Source organism: Enhydra lutris, unplaced genomic scaffold, assembly GCF_002288905.1.
Source record: "Enhydra lutris kenyoni isolate GAN:26980312 unplaced genomic scaffold, ASM228890v2 scaffoldscaffold11, whole genome shotgun sequence".
NCBI classification, from domain to species: Eukaryota; Metazoa; Chordata; class Mammalia; order Carnivora; family Mustelidae; genus Enhydra; species Enhydra lutris.
This window is the reverse complement of record NW_019154095.1, coordinates 36,483,026-36,504,145: the sequence shown is the minus strand read 5'-3', so window position 1 is coordinate 36,504,145 and position 21,120 is coordinate 36,483,026. Positions and strand designations below refer to the sequence as shown.

General features: G+C 34.7%; 1 protein-coding gene across 1 annotated transcript in view; it reads right to left on the bottom strand.

Annotated features, from left to right (window-relative positions):
- LOC111144611 (ADAM metallopeptidase domain 2) overlaps window positions 1–21,120 on the bottom strand; it is a 147,147-nt gene that overhangs the window by 16,308 nt on the left and 109,719 nt on the right. The window contains exon 16 of the mRNA XM_022498995.1: window positions 14,678–14,861. Coding sequence (XP_022354703.1) covers window positions 14,678–14,861 — 184 coding nt within the window. The remainder of the gene's footprint in view (window positions 1–14,677; window positions 14,862–21,120) is intronic.

The following is a 21,120-nucleotide window of genomic DNA, read 5'->3' as shown; positions in this document are numbered from 1 at the left end:
TTTTAGGAATACCCCATCTACCAACACTGAATCACAAAAAAAGTAAAATGTCTGACTAAATCTAGAAATCATAAAGAGATTAAATCAGTAATCACAATCCTTGAAACAAAGAAAATTCCTAGACCAGATACTTTCACTGGTGAATTTTACCAAATATTTACAGAAGACGTAAGTCAATCTTTCTCAAACTCTTCCAGTAAATATAACAAGGCGCCCCACACCAAGATGCATTCTCTGAGGCCAGAATTACCCTAAAACATGAACTAAGGACCCCATAATAATGGAAAGTTATAAACAAATATTAATTATGAATATTAATATATGTCCTCAACCAAACACAAGTAAACAGAATTCAACAGATATTTTTTAAAATTGTATATCATGACTACATGGGAATAATTCATGAAATATGAAAATGATTCAACATATAAAAATCAATGTATTACATTGATTACACCACATTAAAGGAATAATAGGGAAAAAAACACACAACCATCTCCACTGAAACAGAAAATTTGACAAAATTGAATACCTTTTCATTATTAATAAAATATATAACAAATTAGGAGTAGAAGAAAACTCCTTCAATAAAGTAAGGACTACCTGTAAAAAATACACAACTATACTTCCAGGGAAAATGGCAGAGTAGGAGAATTCTAAGTCTACCACATCCCATGGATACAACTAGATAACACCCACATCTGTGTAAATAACCCCCAAAATGGCCCAAAGACTAGCAGAACAGATTCTTCACATCTAACTGTAGAGAAGAGACCATCTTAGAGAGGATATGATGGACAGAGATTAGATCCAGAGAAATAGACCTATGAGACTGACCACAAAAGGGAGAGACATTTCAGGTGTGGAGAGAGGAGAGATACAGACTCACATCAGAAAGCTCAGGCAAGGGGAACTCACACGGGAAAGAGAAATCCCCACAATATTTGGCTTTGAAAAACAGGGCGTAATTTCACAAGGGTTTATAATCAGTGGGGCTTAACACTTGGAAGTTTAAATATCACTGGAGTTGGCTCTGGGAGAACCAGGAAGGTGAGAGGAAATTTAAGTCCCTGCCCTTAAAGAGATAGCACAACAAACAGCCTTATGAAGATGGAGCATAGAAAGCAGTTTTTAAAATACCTGAGGTATACAATAGGGAGATTTATTTACTAATCTCAGAGCATGAGCTGGAGGGGGATCTTTTAGAGACTTCTCCAGGAACAACAGAACTGTCAGGCACCATTTCCTGCCTCTGTTCCACAGCCTATACAAACAGACACCTGTGGGAAACAGTGCAGCATCAACACTAGTTTGCTAGTTTGCTAACAGGTCACCCTGCCCTTTCATTCTCCTGTAGACATGCTCTTTCCAGCCAGGCCTTTTCTCATGTTTCCTTCCATAACAGCCCCACACAAAGCTTGCTCACACCATCCCCTAAAATCCCCCTCAAACTTGCCCCCTCCAGTATGCCCTTGACCAGTGCCTATTCAAAGTAGTACCACAAACATGTCAGTATGCAAGTTATCCCAACAGGGGCCAGTGCCTCACCAAAGTGACTCCTACTCCTTCCTCCTCTGGGGAGAGAGGAAGATAACCACATATACCAGTCCCATTGCAGCCCCAGCAGTGTGCTAGGGATAGTCATCTGGTCTGTCATCTGACTGCAGGCCCTGCCCACAAAACTACTCAGGGAAGAACACAGGGAAAAGTGTCCTGCAGTTTGGTGTTAACACATCTCTAAGAAGCTCCTGATCTGACCCAACTCACTGGATTTACCCCCTAACTGCACAGGGACCAAGCCCTGCCTGTAACAAGCAAAAAGAACTAAGGCAGGTGACTGCACTGAAGGCAAAAGCAGCTCAGCTATAATAGTAGGGTGTATACAATGAACATAGGAGATACCCTTGATACACCAGTTTCTGATAAACGGGGACATTGCACCTTCAGGGCACTATAGGACCTCTTCTTCATAAGGCCTCTGTTTTCTAAAGCAGGACACATAACTTCCTTTCCTAACATAGAAACAGACACAAAGAGGTGGACAAAATGCAGAGGCAGAAGAATATGTCCTGAATGAAAGGAAAGGACAAAATCACAGCAAGACACCTAAATGAAATTGAGAGAATATGTTTGAAAGAGATTTTAAGTTAATGGTCATAAAGATACTTATTATTAGACTTGAAAAGAGTGGAGGACATCAGTGAGACCCTTGACAAAGAAACAGAAAACATAAAAAAGAACCAATCAGAGATGAAGAACTCAATAACTGAAATTAAAAATGGGCTAAAGAGGGCACCTGGGTGGCTCAGTTGGTTAAGTGTCTGCCTTCAGCTCAGGTCATGCTCCCAAAGTCCTGGTATCAAGTCCCACATCCAGCTCACTGCTCAGTGGGAAGCTTATTTCTCTCTCTACCTCTGCCTCTCCCCCCTCTCAACTCTTCTGCTCTCTTTTTCTCTCCCTTTTCAAATAAATAAATAATTTTTAAAAATACATTAGATGGGATAAATAATAGACTATAGGAAGAAGAATGTATCAGCAACCTCAAGAAAAGAGTAATGTAAGTGATCAAGTGAATAAGAGAAAAAATAATAATAACAAATTAAAATGGACTTAGGGAACACAGCAACACCTAAAAGTGAAATCACATTTGCATTATGGGATCCCAGAAAGAGATAACTTGGCAGAAAATGTATTTGAAGAAATAATGGTAGAAAACTTCTTGAATCTAGGGAAGAAAACAAAAATCCATACTCAAGAGGTACAAGAAGTCCCCAACAAAATCAATCTGAGAAGGTCTACACCAAGAGACATGGTGATTAAAATGAGGGGGAAAAAAAGTAATGAAGAGAATTTTAAAAGAAACAAGAGAAAAGAATACAATTATATATAAGAGAAACTCCATAAAGCTATCAGTTGATTATTCAGCAGAAACTTTGCAGGCCAGAAGAGAGTGGCATGATATATTCAAAATACTGAAAGAAAAAAAGAAAGAAAGAAAAAAAAAAAAAAAAGCTGTGACCACACTCTATCTAGCAAGCCTCTCATTCAGAATAGAAAGAGATAAAGAGTTTCCCAGATAAACAAAAGTTAAAGGAATTCATGGCCATTAAACCAGTTCTATAAGAAATGTTAAAGGGGACTCTTTGAGTGGAAAGGAAAAACCACAAGTAGGAATAAGAAAAGTTGGAAGCACAAAAGCAGTGAAAATAAGTATATCTATAAAAATGAGTCAAGTAGGAGGGCACATGATGTAATGAGCATTGGATATTATATAAGATTAATGAATTACCTCTATCTCTGAAACTAATAATGCATTATGTATTAATTAATTGAACTTAAATTTAAAAATATAATTTTTAAAATGAGTCAAGGGATTCACAAAATAAAAGGATGTAAAGGATGGTACTACATACCTAAAATTTAAAAAGAGTTAAATAATGGGTTCAATCTTAAGCAATCATCAACTTAATATAGACTGGTATATACAGGTTATGCTATATATAAATGTGATAACCATGAATCAAAAACCAGTAATAAAGGTGTACAAAATAAAATATATCACTAAAGAAAGCCAACAAATCATGAAAGAAGAGACCAAAAAGAAAGGAACAGAGAATGACAAAAACAACCATTAAACAAGTAACAAAATGGTAGTAAGTACATAACTATGAATAATTATTTTGAATGTAAATGGACTAAATGTTCCAATCAAAAGATACAGGGATGAGTGGCTCAGTAAGTTGAGTATCCAACTCAATTTTGCCTCAGGTCATGGTCTTGGGTTTGGGATAGGGCCCCATGTCAGGCTCTTTTCTGAGCAAGGAGTCTGCTTGAGCATTCTCTTCCTCTCCTCCTCCCTCATTAACACTCTGTCTGCTCTCTCAAGTAAACAAATAATTTTTTTAAAAGATAGAGTGAAAGGATGGAAAAGAAAGCAAGACCTTTCTATATGCTACCTATAAGAGACTAATTTCAGACCAAAAACACATGAGATTGAAAGTGAAAAGACAGAAAAGCAATAATTATGACAATGGAAGTGAAAAGAAATAATAACAATACTTACATAAGAGAAAATAAAATTTTAAAACAAAGGGTGTAATAAGACACAAAGAAGGACTCAATATAATCATAAAGGGAATAATCCAACAAGAACATATAACAATTCTAAGTATGTATGCTACCAACATGGAAGAATTCAAATTCATAAATCAGCTAAAAACAAACACAAGGAAATAATCAAGAGTAATATACTAATAGTAGGAGACTATAACACTTCACTTAAATCAATGGATAGATCATCCAAACAGAAAATCAAAAAATAAACAGTGGCTTTCAATGGCACATTGGACCAGATGGATCTAACAAATATATTCAGAACATTCCATCCTGAAACAGCAGACACACATTCCTTTCAAGTGCAATTAGAACATTGTCCAGCATATATTATGTATTAGAACAAAGAAAATCTCAACAAATTCAAAAAGATTGAAGTCATGTCATTCGTCTTTCATCTCTCTGACTATAATGTTAGGAAACCAGAAATCAACAACAAGAAAAATCTGCAAAGAACACAAATAAATGGAGATTAAATAACATGCTACTTAACAATGAATGGGTCAACTAAGAAACCAAAAAGGAAATTAAAAAACACATAGAGACAAATGAAAACACAATGGTCCAAAAACTTTGGGATGCAGGATAAGCTCCTCTAAGAGGAAAGTCTGTAACAATACAGGCCTACTTCTGTAGAAGCAAGAAAAATATCAAATGAACAACCTAACCTTACACCTAAGAGAGCTAAAGAAAGAAAGAGAAAAAGAAAAAAAAAAAAAACAAAAAAACTCCAAACCAGTAGAAAGAAGAAAACAAAGATTAGAGCAGAAGAAAAAACAAAATGAAATGGGAACTAAAAGAACAATAGAACAGATCAGTGAAACCAGGAGCTGATTCTTTGGAAATATCAACAAAATTGATAAAATTTTATCCAGACTCAGAAAAAAAAAATGAGGACTCAAATAAAGGAAATCAGAAATTAAAGAAGAGAAGTAAAAACTGACATCATGGAAAGATAACTATTTATGAGAATAGTGTGAAAAATTATTGCCAAAAAATTGGATGACATAAAAGAAATAGATAAATTCCCAGAAACATATAATTTCCCAAAACTGAATCAGGAAAAAACAGAAAATTTGAACAGATGGATAACCAATGAAATTGAATCAGTAATTAAAAAAAAAAAAAAAAACAACCCTTCCAACAAACAAAAGTTCAGGACCAGGGACACCTGGGTTACTCCTTTGGGTAAGTGCCTACCTTTGGCTCAGGTCATGATCTTAGGGTCCTGGGATTGAGTCCTACTTCGGGCTCCCTGCTCAGCAGAGAGTCTGCTTCTTCCTTTCCATCTGCCCCTATCCCACTTGTTTTTTTTTTTTTTTTCTCTCTCTCTCAAATAAGTAAATAAAACTTTTTAAAAATGTTCAGGACTGGGGCGCCTGGGTGGCTCAGTGGGTTAAAGCCTCTGCCTTCAGCTCAGGTCATGATCCCAGGGTCCTGGGATCGAGCCCTGCATCGGGCTCTCTGCTCAGTGGGGAGCCTGCTTCCCCCTCTCTCTCTCTGCCTGCCTCTCTGCCTACTCGTGATCTCTGTCTGTCAAATAAATAAAATCTTAAAAAAAAATGTTCAGGACTAGATGACTTCACAGAGGAAGTCATCTACCAAACATTTAAAGAAAAGTTAATACTTATTCTCCTCAAACTATTCCAAAAAAAAAAAAAAAAAGCATAGAAGAGGAAGGAAAACTTTCAAATTCATTCTGTGAGGTCAGCATTACCCTGATAACCAAACCAGATAAAGACACTACAAAAGAGAGAGAGAGAAGAAAGAATGAAACTAGAGGTCAATATCTCTGATGAACATAGCTGCAAAAATCTTCAATAAACAAACAAACAAAAAAATTCCTCAACAAAATGTTAGCAAACTGAATCTGACAATATATTTGAAAAGAGCATTCACCACAGTCAAGTGGGATTTATTCCCAGGAAGCAAGAATTGCTCAATATTCACAACTCAGTCAATGTGAAAATGTAATGTAAGTCAATATAAAAGAAAGTATAAAAATCGCATGATCATTTCAATAGATGTAGAAAAGCATTTGACATAGTACAAAATCCATTCATAATAAAAAACCCAGCAAAGTAGGTTTAGAGAAACATGCCTCAACATAACAAAGTCTATATATGAAAAACACTCAGCGAATATCATCCTCAACAGGGAAAAACTAGCAGCTTTTCCCCCAAGACTTAAGCAAAAACAAAAATATCCAATCTCACTACTTTTATTCAACATAGTACCGGAAGTCCTAGCCACAGAAATCAGACAACAAAAAGAAATAAAATTAGTTAGGAAGAGGTAAAACTTTTATTATCTTCAGATGACATAATATTATATATAGAAAGCTATAAAGAATTCACCAAAAAACTAGCAGAACTGATAAATGAATTCAGTAAGGTCACAGGATACAAAATTAATATACAGAAATCCATTGCATTCCTACACACAAATAATGAAGTGACAGGAAGGGAAATTAAGAAAATAATACATTTACAATTACATCAGAAATAATAGAATACCTTGGAATAAACTTAACCAAGAAGATTAAAGATTTGTATTCTGAAAACTATAAAACATTGATGAAAGAAATTGAAGATTACACAAATAGAAAGATATTATAGGTCATGAACTGGAAAAACAAATATAGTTAAAATGTCCATACTATCTGAAGCAGTCTACAGATTAATGCAATCCCTATCAAAATACCAACAGAATGTGGGTTGCCTGTGTGACTCAGCTGGCTAAGCAACCAACTCTTGATTTTTGGCTCAGGTTATGATCTCTGGTCATGAGATTGAGCCCCGAGGTCAGGCTCTGCACTGAGTGTGGAGCCTGCTTAAGAGTTCTCTTTCCTTCTTCCTTTATTCCTCCCTGCTCATTCTCTATCTCTCTCTCTCTCTCTCTAAAGAAAAATACCAACAGCATTTTTCACAGAACTAGAATAATACTAAAATTTGTATGGAACCATAAAAGACCCCAAATATCCAAAGAAATCTTGAAAAGCAAAACTATAACCTCTGGAGATTTTGATTCCTTAGGTCTGAGATGGTGCCTGGGAATTTGTTTTTGTGAGTGGAGCTTCAGGTGATTCTTAAGGATCAAGCAAGTTTGGGAAATATTGGTGTGGTAGTTAACAGCAGGGCTTTGGAAGCAGATGGACCTTGGTTCTAGTCACATTTCATTTAATTGCCAGCTGTGTGTTTTGGAGCACATAAATAGCCTCCTTAAGTTTTAGCTTCCCCTAATATCAGTATTTACCTCTTAGAATTGTTGAGAGAGTTAAAGGAAATAGCTTATATATACAGTGGGCCCATAATAAATATGCAACAAACACTATCTATTATAATTATGTTCTATTTAACAATAATTAGAATATTTTTGAGCATATATGGCTAATGATGAAGACTTATTCTTTGCCCTCTAGGTGGAGAAGAGATTTTATACTAAAGGCAGTAAGTTATATCAAGGGGCACTGGCTGGCTCTGTGGGTAAATCATGTGACTCTAGACCTTGGGGGTCCTGAGTTCAAGCCCACATTGGGTATAGAGTTTTAAAAAGCTATATCATCAAGTAAGTTAAGAGCCTTTTTTTTTTTTTTAAGAAAAGAAATCACATAAGTGGAATATGCTAGAATTGAGTTATAGGGTGAGTGAGTGGGATGGAGTCATGTACTTTAATCATCTTAAAAGGGTACTTCAAATTGACCTGGCAATAGTGTGAATGCAAGAATTAATTCTGGGGAAAAATTAGAAGTTTGCTTCAATAGTACTGGTGATTTAATAGTAATTCAGGTTTAATAAAAATGGGAATCCATATCTCAAAACAAAATGTAGATGCTTAAAATACATCTGAGAGGTACCTGGTATCTCAGTTGGTTAAGTATCTGCCTTCTGCTCAGGTCACGATCCCAGGATACTGGGATTGAGTCCTGCATTGGGCTCCCTTCTCAGAGGGAGTCTGCTTCTCTCTCTACTTCTCCATCCTGCTCCTGGTCTTCCTCTCTCTCTCTCTCTCTCTCTCTCTCTCATGCACTCAAATAGATAAATAAAATCTTTTAAAAAATACATCTGAAAGATGCTCTGTTTAACTCCTACAGTCTAGGTAAATAAAGAAAAAATGCTCATATTAAATATTCTCTGTACAGTCCATTAAAAAGAAGTAAAACAAGAATAAAACTGGAGCTCTCACAATCCCAGATTTCAAAATATATCACAAAGCTGTAGTGATCAAAAGAGAATGGTACTGGCAAAAAAATAGACACAGAGATCAATGGAACAGAGAGCCCAGAAATAAACCCATGATTATATGGTCAATTAATCTTCAACAAAGGATGCAAGAATATGCAATGGGGAAAAAAGTATATTCAACAACTGCTGTTAGAACTGAACAGCTGCATGCAAAAAGAAAAAAAATGGCATCCATAAAAGATTAGTACAGAAATATACAAAGAACTTATATAATTCAATACCACAAAAACAAATAATCCTATTAGAGAATTTGCAGAAGACATGAACATTTATTCAAAGAAGACATCCAGGTGGTCAAGAGGCACACAAAAAGATTTTCAACATCACGCATCATCAGAGAAATGCAAATCAAAACCACAATGAGATATCACCTCCTATGTGTCAGAATGGCTAAAATCAAAAACACAAAAAACAGGGGCACCTGAGTGACTCAGTGGGTTAAGCCTCTGCCTTTGGCTCAGGTCATGATCTCAGGGTCATGGGCTCGAGCACCACATCAGGCTTTCTGCTCAGCAGGTAGACTGCTTCCCCCTCTCTCTCTACCTGCCTCCCTGCCTACTTGTGATCTCTCTCTCTGTCAAATAATAAATAAAATCTTTTTTAAAAACTCAAGAAACAAGTATCTATGAGGATGTGGAGAAAAAGGAATGTTGTGCACTGGTGGCGGGAATGCAAACTAACAGAGCCACCATGGAAAACAGTATGGAGTTTCCTCAAAAAATTAAAACTAGAACTACCATATTATCCAGCAATTGCACTACTGGATATTTACTCAAAGAATACAAAAGCACTAATTTGAAAAGATGTACGTCCCCTATGTTTATTGCAGCATTATTTACAATAGCCAAATATTGGAAAGAGCCCAAATGTCCATCAATGGATGAATGGATAATGAATATGTGGTATATTTATATACTAGAATATTAGTCATAAAAAGAACAAAATCATGCCATTTGCAAAAACATGGATTAGAGAGTATAATGCTGAGTATATAAGTCAGTCAGAGAAAGACAATACCATATGGTTTCACCATAAGTGGAATTTAAGAAACAACAACAAAAAAAGAGGCAAACCGAAAAAATAGACTCAACTATAGAGAACAGACTGATGGTTACCAGAGGTGGATGGATGAAATTGGTGAATAACACACACACACACACACACACACACACACAGTGAGAGACAGAGAGACAGAGAGAGAGCTAACATAACACTCAATGATGAGTTAAAATTTTTTCTTTAAGATCTGGAACAAAACAAAGATGACTGTTTTCATGACTTCTGTTCAACTTGGGACTGGAAATTCTATCTAGAACAATAAAAAGAAATAAAAGTATCCCAGTTGTGAAGAAAAGAGCATAATCATCTTTTTCCAAATAACATTATCATATTTGTAGAAAACCATAAATACTACACACAGAGAGACACACAATATTAGAACGAATAAAGAAATACAGCAAAGTTGCTGGATACAAAATCAAGACATAAAAATTGGATGCATTTCTACACACAAAGGGTAAACTTTCTGAAAAGGGAATGAAATTATCAGTTCCATTTATAATATCAACAAGAATAAAATACTTAGGAATAAACTTAATCAAGGATATAGAAGACTTATACACTGAAAACTACAAAACTCTGATGAAAATTATTAAAGAAGACACAAGTGGAAATGTATTCCATATTCAATGATTGGAAGACTTGTATGGTTAGGGTGTCAATACTACTTACTTAAAGTGAAATGCAGATTCAATGCAATCCTTATAAAATCCCTTGGGTTTTTGTTTATGTTTTGCAGAAATAGGAAAACTCATTCTAAAAATTATTATAGCATCAAAGGACCACAAATATCTAAAAAGATCATTCAAATTTAATAAAAAGTTGTGTAATCAATAAAATGTAGTACTGACAAAGACAGCCATATTGACCAATGGAAAGGAATAAAGAGTCCAGACATAAAGTCTTGGATATATGGTCAAATGACTTTCAGTAAGGCTGCCACAGAAATTCAATGGGGCAAAAAAAAAAAAGTCTATTTAATAAGTTATGCTGGAAAAACTGGATATCCACATAAAAAATAAATGAACAAGGACCTTTACCCTACACCATAAATAAAACTAACTATAAATGTATTCTAGGCCCAAACATAAGTACTAAAACTATAAAACTCCTCAAAAAATACTGGAGAAAAGTTTCATGATATTCAATGATATCTTGAATATGGCACAAAAAGCACAGGCAAAAAGAAAAAAAAAATAGATAAATTGGATTTCATCTAAATAAAAAACTTTTGTGCATCAAAGGACACTATCAACTATTAAAAGAATCCCATGGATTGGGAGAAAATATTTTCAAATCATATGTTTGATTAAGATTAATATTTAGAATATAAAAAGAGCTACTAAAACTCTCAAAATTCAATTTTTTTTTAATGAGAAAAGATTGGGAATAAACATTTTTCTAAGAAGATATGCAAATATCCAATATACATATAGAGAGATGCTCAACATCACTAACCATTAAAGAATAAAAATGATAACGAAGTACTACTTCATACTTATTAAAATGGCTATTATAAAAAAATGAAAAGAACAAATGTTGGTGAGGATGTAGTCATTGCAATCCTTGTGCATTGGTGGCAGAAATGTAAAGTAGTGGAAAATGGTTTGGGAGTTCCTCAAAAATTAAACAGAATTGTCATATGATCCAGAAATTCCTTTAGGTCTATATCAAAACAAAACAATATAAACAAAACAATCAAAATCTGAACAGAGATTTGTACACCAATAGAGGTAGAAATCTTATTTACAACAGTCAAAAATGAAACAAACCAAATATCCATTTACATATAAGAGGATAAGCAATATATGCTCTAAACATGCAATGGAATATTATTCAGACTTAAAAAGGAATGAAATTTTGATAAAGCAACAAAATGGATGATTTTGAAAACATTATGTCAGGTGAAATAAATCAGACTCAAAAGGATAAATACTGTATGATTCTACTTGGATTAGGTACCTAGAATATGCAAATTTATAAAGACAGAAAGTAGAATAGTGATTATCAGGGCTGTGGGAGGGCTCATTGAAGAGTTATAGTTTAATGTTTACAGAGTTTCAGTTTATAATGATGAAAATTTTCTGGAGATGGATAGTAATGGTGGTTGCACAACAATGTGAATGGACTTGTGCTTCTGAACTGCACACTTGAAAATGATTAAGGGGGTAAATTTTATGCTATGCATGTTCTACCACAAAAAGTAGTATGTATTTTTTACTTGGTGTTTTAAAAACTAAGATAGGAAATACAGTCACTAAACTCATATTGTGAGAACAGTATATACTGGTATTTATAGCAAACAAGGGCATCCTAAAAGACAATATACTGTTTGTTAATATATGGGGAATATACAGTCTAAACAAATTGAATTATTTTCCATGGTTGAAAGGGTGGTGGGAAAGCAGAATATTTATGTAATACACACTATAATGTGATTAAATGTAAATAAAATGCAAGATAAGTCAAATTAATCTAGACAGAAATTGAAATTCATTTATTATAATAAAAAAGCAATTTGGGGAGGAGGGGCAAGATGGTGGAAAAGTAGGAGACCTTATTTCAACTGGTCGCCTAAAGTGAGCTGAATATCTACCAGAACACTGAACACCCATGAAATCAGCCTGATGTAAGATTATACACTTCTGGATCTCTGTGGGGACAAAAGACCTCAGTGGAGAGGTAAATTGGAGTGGGAACACTCGGACTGATATTGGAGGATAAACAGAAGGGGGAGGGAGCCACCAGAAGTGACCCATTGGAAAGTAATACACCAATACAAAAGTGCCCTGTGATTGGGGACCAGAATTAACTTTCATTAATTAGCCAGAGTCTGGCTAAAAGCACTCAAAAAGAACAAAAGATCTTAAGGGGCAACTGGTGGAACTGGGTGGTCACAGGCAGGGACCTAAGACCACGTTCCCAGGATGGTCACTGCCAGTGACCACTCATGCCAGAGAGAACCACCCATGCAGAACCTCAAGTCTGTGGTCCCTGAGCCAGGGGTTTCCCGCTGCTTGCACCACTGCTCAGGCTGGGCGGACTCCTGCCCCCACCTTAGAGAGCATGGTGTGGGCGCCAGCCTGCGGTCTCTAGGATTACAGCCTTGCATGACCAGCCGCAGGGTCTGAACACTCCCAGCCTGTGCCAGAAAGAACCCTGCATGATCTCTGGTTGGGATCCCACTGTGACAGCCTTCTGTGACCTGCATGACCACTGGGCTGGGAGTACCTGGCGTGGCCTGGACTCCAAACAACAGTCCCCGCAAAAGCAGCCACCAGAAGCAGGCTCCCCAGACCCACTGGACGGTGGCTGGGGGTGTGCACCACCTGTGGGAGTTTGCGTTGTTCAGAGGAGTTTGCAGAGGGGGGGTCTGTGTGTTCTGGATCACCAAGTGAGGAACAGTCTGAGACTTCTCTTCGAGGTGGAGATCTGGGTACAGACAAATTCTTTCTTTGCTCTGACCCTCTGAAAAGCCACAAAAAGCCACCAAAAAACAAAAAACCCCACAGAACAAAAGCCTGAAAAATCAGTTTCCACAGAGCCCAGTCCCTCGATAACCTGCAGGATGACTCAACCCAAGCAAGATTGATGGGAGAACAACACCGCAGGCCCCTCCCACAGAAGACAAGCCAAAAGAATGAGAGGACAGCAACCACAGGGTCCCCATAAAACTATAAAACCCCAACATCATGGAAAAACAATATATTAAGCTCCCAGTATTGTATATTTCATAGATACAACTTTTTTTTAATTCATTCTCACAATTCTTGTTCTCTTAATTTTTTTAGCCTACTTGCAATTACAACTAGAGCTTTAATACAACATATTCCATAATAAATCCAATATAAATCTTACTTTGGGAGCTCATTTTGACTGGGTTTTCTCTCTTTGCTTTTTCTCTTTCTCTCTTTTTTTCACTTTTCTTTCTTTTTGGTGGTGACTTCTAATTGCTCTGAAAATTTCCAGGGTGCACCTTGCCTGGATTGTGCTTGATATATTCAGCTATACATCCCCTTGACCACCTCTCACCAAAATGACTAGAAGAAGGAATATCCAACAGAGGAAAAATTCAGAGACTGTGCCCTCTGCCACAGAACTACTGGATATGGACATAAACAATATGTCAGAAAGGGAATTCAAGGTAACAGTTATCCAGGCAATGGCTAGATTGGGAAAAAACATTAGTGACAACAAAGAATCTCTAAGGGTAGAAGTGAGGGCTGACGTGGAAGAAGTTAAAAATGCTATCAATGAGATCCAATCTAATCTAAATACTCTAACAGCTAGGGTAAACGAGGCAGAAGATAGAATTAGTGATCTAGAAGACCAGTGGATAGATAAGAAGGATCAGGAGGAGGCCTGGAACAAACAGCTTAGAAGCCACAAAAACAGAATTAGGGAAATAAATGATGCCATGAAACGTTCCAGTGTCAAAATTATTGGGATCCCTGAGGGGGTGGAGAAAGAAAGAAGACTAGAAGATATAGTTGAACAAATTCTGGATAAAAATTTCCCCAGTCTGGGGAATGGAACAAGTGTTTGTGTCCTAGAGGCAAAAGGAAACCCCCAAGATCAATGACTCTAGAAAGACCTCCAGACACGTGATTGTGAAATTCATGAATAATTTTAGACAAGAAGTCCTAAGGGCAGCCAGGGGGAAGAGATTCCTTACATACAGTGGAAGGTCCATCAGAATAATGTCAGACCTGTCCATAGAAACCTGGCAAGCCAGAAAGGGCTGGCAAGACATATTCAGGGCAATAAATGAGAAGAACATGCAGCCAAAAATACTTTATCCAGCAAGGCTGACATTCAAAATGGATATAGACATAAAGATCTTCCAAGACTGGCTAAGTTTAAAAGAGTTTGTGACCACCACTCCGGCACTACCAGAAATATTAAGCGGGAGCTCTATAAAAGAAGACAGAACCCAAGAGTAACATAGAACATAGAACAGAAATTTATAGAGACAATCTATAGAAACAAGGATTTCACAGGCAATATATTCAACAAATATACATAATTTCCATAAAAAATATATGAAATAGCCAATAAAATATTTATAGAAAAATAATCTGTGTGTGAATGAAGATTTAAATTTTTTTCTTATTTTTAAAGTTTCTTTTTTATTTTTGAAATCAAATGTGCAATTAAATTATGAGAAAAATTTTAAACATATATTTGAAAATAGAGTTTAAAATGTTAGGAATAAAATAAAGTAAATATTAGGAATTTATTTGGTAACAAAGGCCACATACCTTATTAGCACCACAAACAGTTCCTTCTTTTACCCACATCCTTTCACCATCACTAACACCTTCTGGAAAATCCAAAGCAACACAGAGGTGTCCATTTATATTGGCATAAATAGTAGTGGCATTTGGAATTTTTATTATTTCTTCATTTTTATGTTGACATATTAATTTTCCACACAGCAGATCCCTAAAATTTATGAATAATTGAAATCATTAGACTTTAACAAAAAGATATTATAATATCATTTATAAAGCAAAAAGATTTAGGTAAAGCATTTAAGGCATGCAAAAAGATGCATGCAATTAATTATAAAATAACAGAAAAAGTATAAAGACCTTGCCTGCATTGTTAAAAATAACAATATTTTAATAATTTTTAACTACTTCACAGTTAGCCTGATCACTTTCTTGGTAACAATTCCATCACTCCTTTTTTTTTTCAATTTTTAAAGATAAGCAATTCCAAACTTACTCCATTTTTAAAAATTGGGAGAGTTAATCTAATTACCAGCTCATTGAATTTTCTTTTCCCTGTTCAAACATAAAACCTACTCTCAGAATTATGGGTTCCAAATAGACAAGACATTGAGATCCACATTCAAAAAGCATTATATAATAAATACTAAAATAAAACCATGAAAGATATATCATAAAAATAATGCTATAAAACACAGAAAAAGTGATATTGTAATGAGAATATAAAAAAGTATTAAAAGCAAAAGAGCAATAATAAAATTTAAGAAAGACTTTCCAAGAAAAATAATGACCAAAAGATTACTGAATGGGAGATTCATAAAAGAAACAAATTGTCTTCCCACTCTATACGCAGAGAAAATATCTTTCAAAATGAAACATGGCATTTTCAGACAATAATTAAGAAAATTTATCACCAGCAGTCCTGAACTAAAGAAAATATAAACCAAGTTCTTCACACTGAAAGAAACTTACTCTAAGTGGAAATTTTGCAGAAGTACAAAATGTATATAATTTTATCAGATTGAGGAAGTATCTTTTTATTCCTAGTTAGATGACAGTATTTATCATAGGTCAGTGCTAGATTTTGTGATAAGTTAGACACAAAACCAAGAACATTGTGCTGATAAATGTACATGAGAGGGCTATAAGAGAAAGGGAGAAGATATATTTAAATCATCTACCCCAAAAACAAATATAAAACTGGCCAAATTAGTCAAAACAACCACTTCAGGGCTATAAAATTTGATCAAAACAAAAAAAAAAGTGGAAATCATTTATGAAAAGCTGCCATAAAATCAAGAATAGTGGGAGGTATGATCTTTTTTGCTGAGTCTGCTCCTATGTCCTCTCCCAGTTGATGCTGTTATTTACCAGGGCACGGGTGGCCATGAAAACCTTTAAATTAAATGTCAGAGGAGTGGTTCTAGATTTGGTGAAGAGAACAAAAAACAAAAAACAAACAAAAAAAAAACCCCACCTATCAACACTTTGAATAAAAGTAGCCAATAAGGTCAGAAAAGAATGTAAAATCAGTAGCACCATGAGCCCAAGATTGAGGTCCCAATTAGGGTTAATGACAGATCAGACAGAAATTAAAGGCATGATCCTGGAAATAATAGTTCCATAAAGGGTGGTGATAAACTCTCCTCATATCACATCCCTAGCTGACAGGGAGGCTGCATTTCATATGCCAGAGGGACCTGAGAAGTACTGATGAGAAGTAACACCAGTGGGAACTTTAAATTTGCCTAAAATGTAAATGTGCTCCCCAATTACAAAGAAAAGCCCAAAGCAACATGGCTTTAGTGATAAATTCTAGGAAATGAACAAAGAAAACATAATTCTGCACAAATATTTACAGAAAGTGAAAAAATCAATGTAAACCACCACATTAATAAAAGAAAGGAAAAGAACCATATGCTCATTTCAATAGATGCAGAAAAAAAAATTCAACAAACTACAACATCCATTCATGATAAAAACCCACAACAAAATAGGGATAGAGGGAACATACCTCAATATAATCAAGGTCATTTATGAAAAACCTACAGTTAATACCATCCTCAATGGGGAAAAACTAAGACCTTTTCATCTCTACAGTCAGGGAACAAAACAGGCATGTCCACTCTCAACACAGTTATTTCATGTAGTACTGGAAGCCTAGCCACAGCAATCAGAGCATAGAAGAAGGAGAAGCAGAAAAGAAATGAAAGAGAGAGAGAGAGAAAGAGAAACAAAGAAAAGACATCTAAATCAGCAAGGAAGAAATAAAATTTTAACTATTTGCAGATGACATGATAATGTATAGAAAAGACCTGAGACTCCAAAAAACTGATAGTTCCAATACACAAATTCAGTAAAATCACATGATACAAAATCAAGGTACAGAAATCTGTCACATTTCTATACAAAAATAATGAAGCAGCAGAAAGAGAAATTAAGAAATTAAGGAATCAATCCCATATAAAATTGCACCAAAAACAATAACAGGAATAAACCTAATAATAATAAACCTAGGAATAATCCTAAACAAAGAGGCAAAAGGTCTGTACTCTAAAGCTATAATATAAACACTGATGAAAGAAATTAAAGATGACACAAAGAAAGTCATTCCATGCTCATGGATTGGAAGAACAAATATTGTTAAAATGTCCATATTACTCAAAGCAATCTACACATTCAATGCAATCTCTATCAAAATACCATCAGCATTTTTCACAGAACTAGAACAAACAATCCTAAAATCTGTATGGAATCACAAAAGACCCCAAAGAGCCTAAGCAAACTTGAAAGAGAAAAGCAGGAGGCATCACAATTATGGACTTCAAATTATATTATGAAGCTGTAGTAATCAAAACAGTATGGTGCTGGCACAAAAATACATACATAAATCAATAAAACAGAATAGAAAACCCAGAAATGAACCCACAACTACATGGTCAATTAATCTTCAACAAAGCAGGAAGGAATATCCAATGGGAAAAAGACAGTTTTGTTAAGGAATGGTGTTGGGAAAACTGGACAGCAATATGCAGAAAAATGAAAGTGGACCATTTTCTTACATGATACACAAAAATACAAAGTGGTTGAAAAACCTAAATGTGAGACAGGAATATCAAAATCCTGAGAAGAAAATAGGCGATAACCTCTTTGACACTGACTACAGCAACTTCTAACTACATATGTCTCCTGAGGCAAGGGGAACAAAATCAAAACAAAACAAAAACAAAAACAAAAAACAAACTATGAAGGCTTCTGCCTAGTGAAGGAAACCACCAACAAAACTAAAAGGGAACCTGCAGAATGGAAAAAAATATTTGCAAATAACATATCCATAAAGGGTTAGTATCCAAAATATATAAAGGACTGATATAACTCAACACTCAAAAAACAAATAAACCAGTTAAGAAATGGACAGAAGACATGAATAAACATTTTCCCAAAGAGGACATATAGATGGCTAACAAACATGTGAAAAGATGCTCCACATCACTGATCATCAAGGAAATACAGTGAGATGTCACCTCATATCTGTCAGAATGGCTAAAGTCAATTACACAAGAAATAATGGGTTTTGGTGAGGATATGTAGAAAGGGGAACCTCTTGCACTGTTGGTGGGAATGCAAACTGGTACAAGCCTCTGGAAAACAGTGTGGAAGTTCCTCAAAAAGTTAAGTTATGATCCAGCAACTGCACTATTTTGTATTTACCCAAAGGATACAAAAATACTGATTTGAAGGGATGCTTGCACCCCTATGTTGTCAACAGCATTACCTACAGTAGCCAAACCATGGAAATGGTACAAGATCCACTGACTAATGAATGGGTAAAGAATAAGTGATATCTGTATATAATGGAAAATATTACTAAGCCATAAGAAAGAATGAAATATTGCCATTTGCAATGATGTGGATCAAGCTAGAGTATTGGGCTAGGTGAAAGAAGTCAATCAGCAAAAGACAAAGACCATATGATTTCACACATATATGCAAATTAAGAAACAAAGCATATGAGTATAGGGGAAAGGAGAGAGAGAGAGAGAGAGAGAGAGAAACCAAGAAACAGACTCTTAATTATAGAGAACAAACTATGGTTACCGGAGGAGAGGTGGGTGGAGGGAGATGGGTTAAATAGGTGATGGGGATTAAGGAATGCTCTTGTGATGAGCATCAGGTATTGTATATATGGTTGAATCACTAAATTGTATACCTAAAACTAATATACTTATGTTTACTAGAGTTTAAATAAAAACTTAAAAAATTAAGATTTTAAGAGCTTAAGTTAGATTAACAAAAGTAAATGAATTATATCTTGTAGAGTTATCACTATTTATGTTTTTTAAGGTATATGCAGTATTTTAACGAAATGGATATCCTGAAAATTGTGTCCGGTGGATAATGTGAACATCTGTTTATAGTAGATGTTATACCATAAAATTTTTATTTGGCTTATGAATAGTTTTGGAGGTCTCAAATGCCACACACCCACTGATATATCAGAGGATTCAACAAATTGTCCTGCACCAAAAGTGGGAAGGGAGACAAAGACCAAACAAAATATATACAACATGTTCTAAAAATAACATCCTAATCAGCAAAATCTTAGCAATGATGAAAATAGAGATATCTTAGAGCAATTTCCTATGGCCTGAACTTTTCTGCTTTTGGGCAAAAAAGGAAAATGGAAAAGAGAAAACAGCTCTTGACATTCAGGTGTAAGTATTAACAGCAAGACATGAGAGCTGTTATAGACTGACTTGCACTTATAGCTAGATCATCATGCACAACTGTTGATTATAAACAGTTTTGGGAATATCAACTTTAAGCCACGTCACTCTGTGACCATAAATGATCAAGAAAAAGACAAACCTGTTCCATAAATTATGTCTTGAATATGGAAATACAAGATATAAATGTTGCCCAAACAACAAAACTACCAAACATCCCTCTCATCTAGCTAATATGAGTGACTGTTGCTCATTATCAGTTACAACTTTAACTTCTCTCCAGTCTTCCTTATTCGTATATAAGATTATAAGTACTTTGTGGTGTTTAATCAAAAATAAAATTATTTCTTTAAGTTCATGTTTTAAATACAGAGATACATGAACATATATGTAATTGTGTGATAAATGTATGTGCATATATTACATGTATGTTCTAGCTCTGTTGACTAAGAAGGCTTAGAGGTAATGAAAGACAGTGGAAATAAGCACACTGGTGTCCAAATATTTATTTTTTAAATATTATTCTCTACTCAAAGGTATATGGGCTACTTGGATAAATAGCTGAATCCAGAGTAGGGGTAAAACAGGAGCCTAGAACACTTTGTGCTAGAAAAATTTGGAAGTTCTTGAAGAGTCATATACACTTTTGAAAATGAGAACACTGTGGCCAAATAAGAGACTCTCAGTAGCCAAACTGATACATTTGAAAAAGAATCGACATAAGTAATAACAGTAATGTATTCTACACTATTGAATAAAATAAGAATTGCTGAGTCTGAACTGACATAAATAAATACATAAACAAATAAATAAATATAGTGAAGGGAATAGTTCCTACAGTACATTTCTAATTTAAAAGCAGAGTCAATAATGGAGTTAGAAATCATCAATGGATTTTAAACCTAGTGAGTCTAAGTTTGTAAGGGAACAAAGTATGTCCATGGTCTCAATATAATTTAATCTAAAATATCCAAGATTGAGAAAAAATGTCATGTACCCTTTAAAAATTGCACCAAGACATACATCACTTCAGTAGTAAGAATGCCAAAATGCTTAATTTGAGTCTAATTATGAAGAATATCCATCAAAACCAAATTGAGGGAAATCTTTAAAACAATTACTCCATAGCATTAAAAAAAAAAAAAAAAAAAAGACCCATGGAAAAGAAAAAAAAGTAAAACAAAAAAAATTCTAGACTAAAGCTTAAAGAATACATTATAACTAAATGCAAATATATGACTGGATTAGTTCCTGAAAAAGGCAAAATAAGTCTAAATATTTCACTGAGACAATTAAAGAAGTTTTAATACGAACCATGTTTTATAGCTACAATACAGTTATGTAAGAAAATATCTTTATTCTCAGGAAAGACACATGATTTATTTAGAGGTAAGGAAGGATAGTTTTCAATATTCTTTCAAATGGTTTAGGAAAATCATTTTGATGACATGAGAGGAAAGTTGGAAAAAAAAAGAAGGATAAATAAAACTAATGGAGAAAATGTAAACAATTGGTAAACCTGGATAAAGATATATGGGGAATCTGTACTATTCATGCAAACTGGAAGTGTTTTACAGAACTTTTACTATCAAACCAATTTTGAAATCATATCAAAATAAAATATTATAATAACAGTAACATTCTAGATCTAATATATATATATTAATTATAAGATTTAATAATTAACTCTCCTACAGTGCATACTGTGTGTCAGTCCCACTCTAAATATTTTCAATAGAGTAT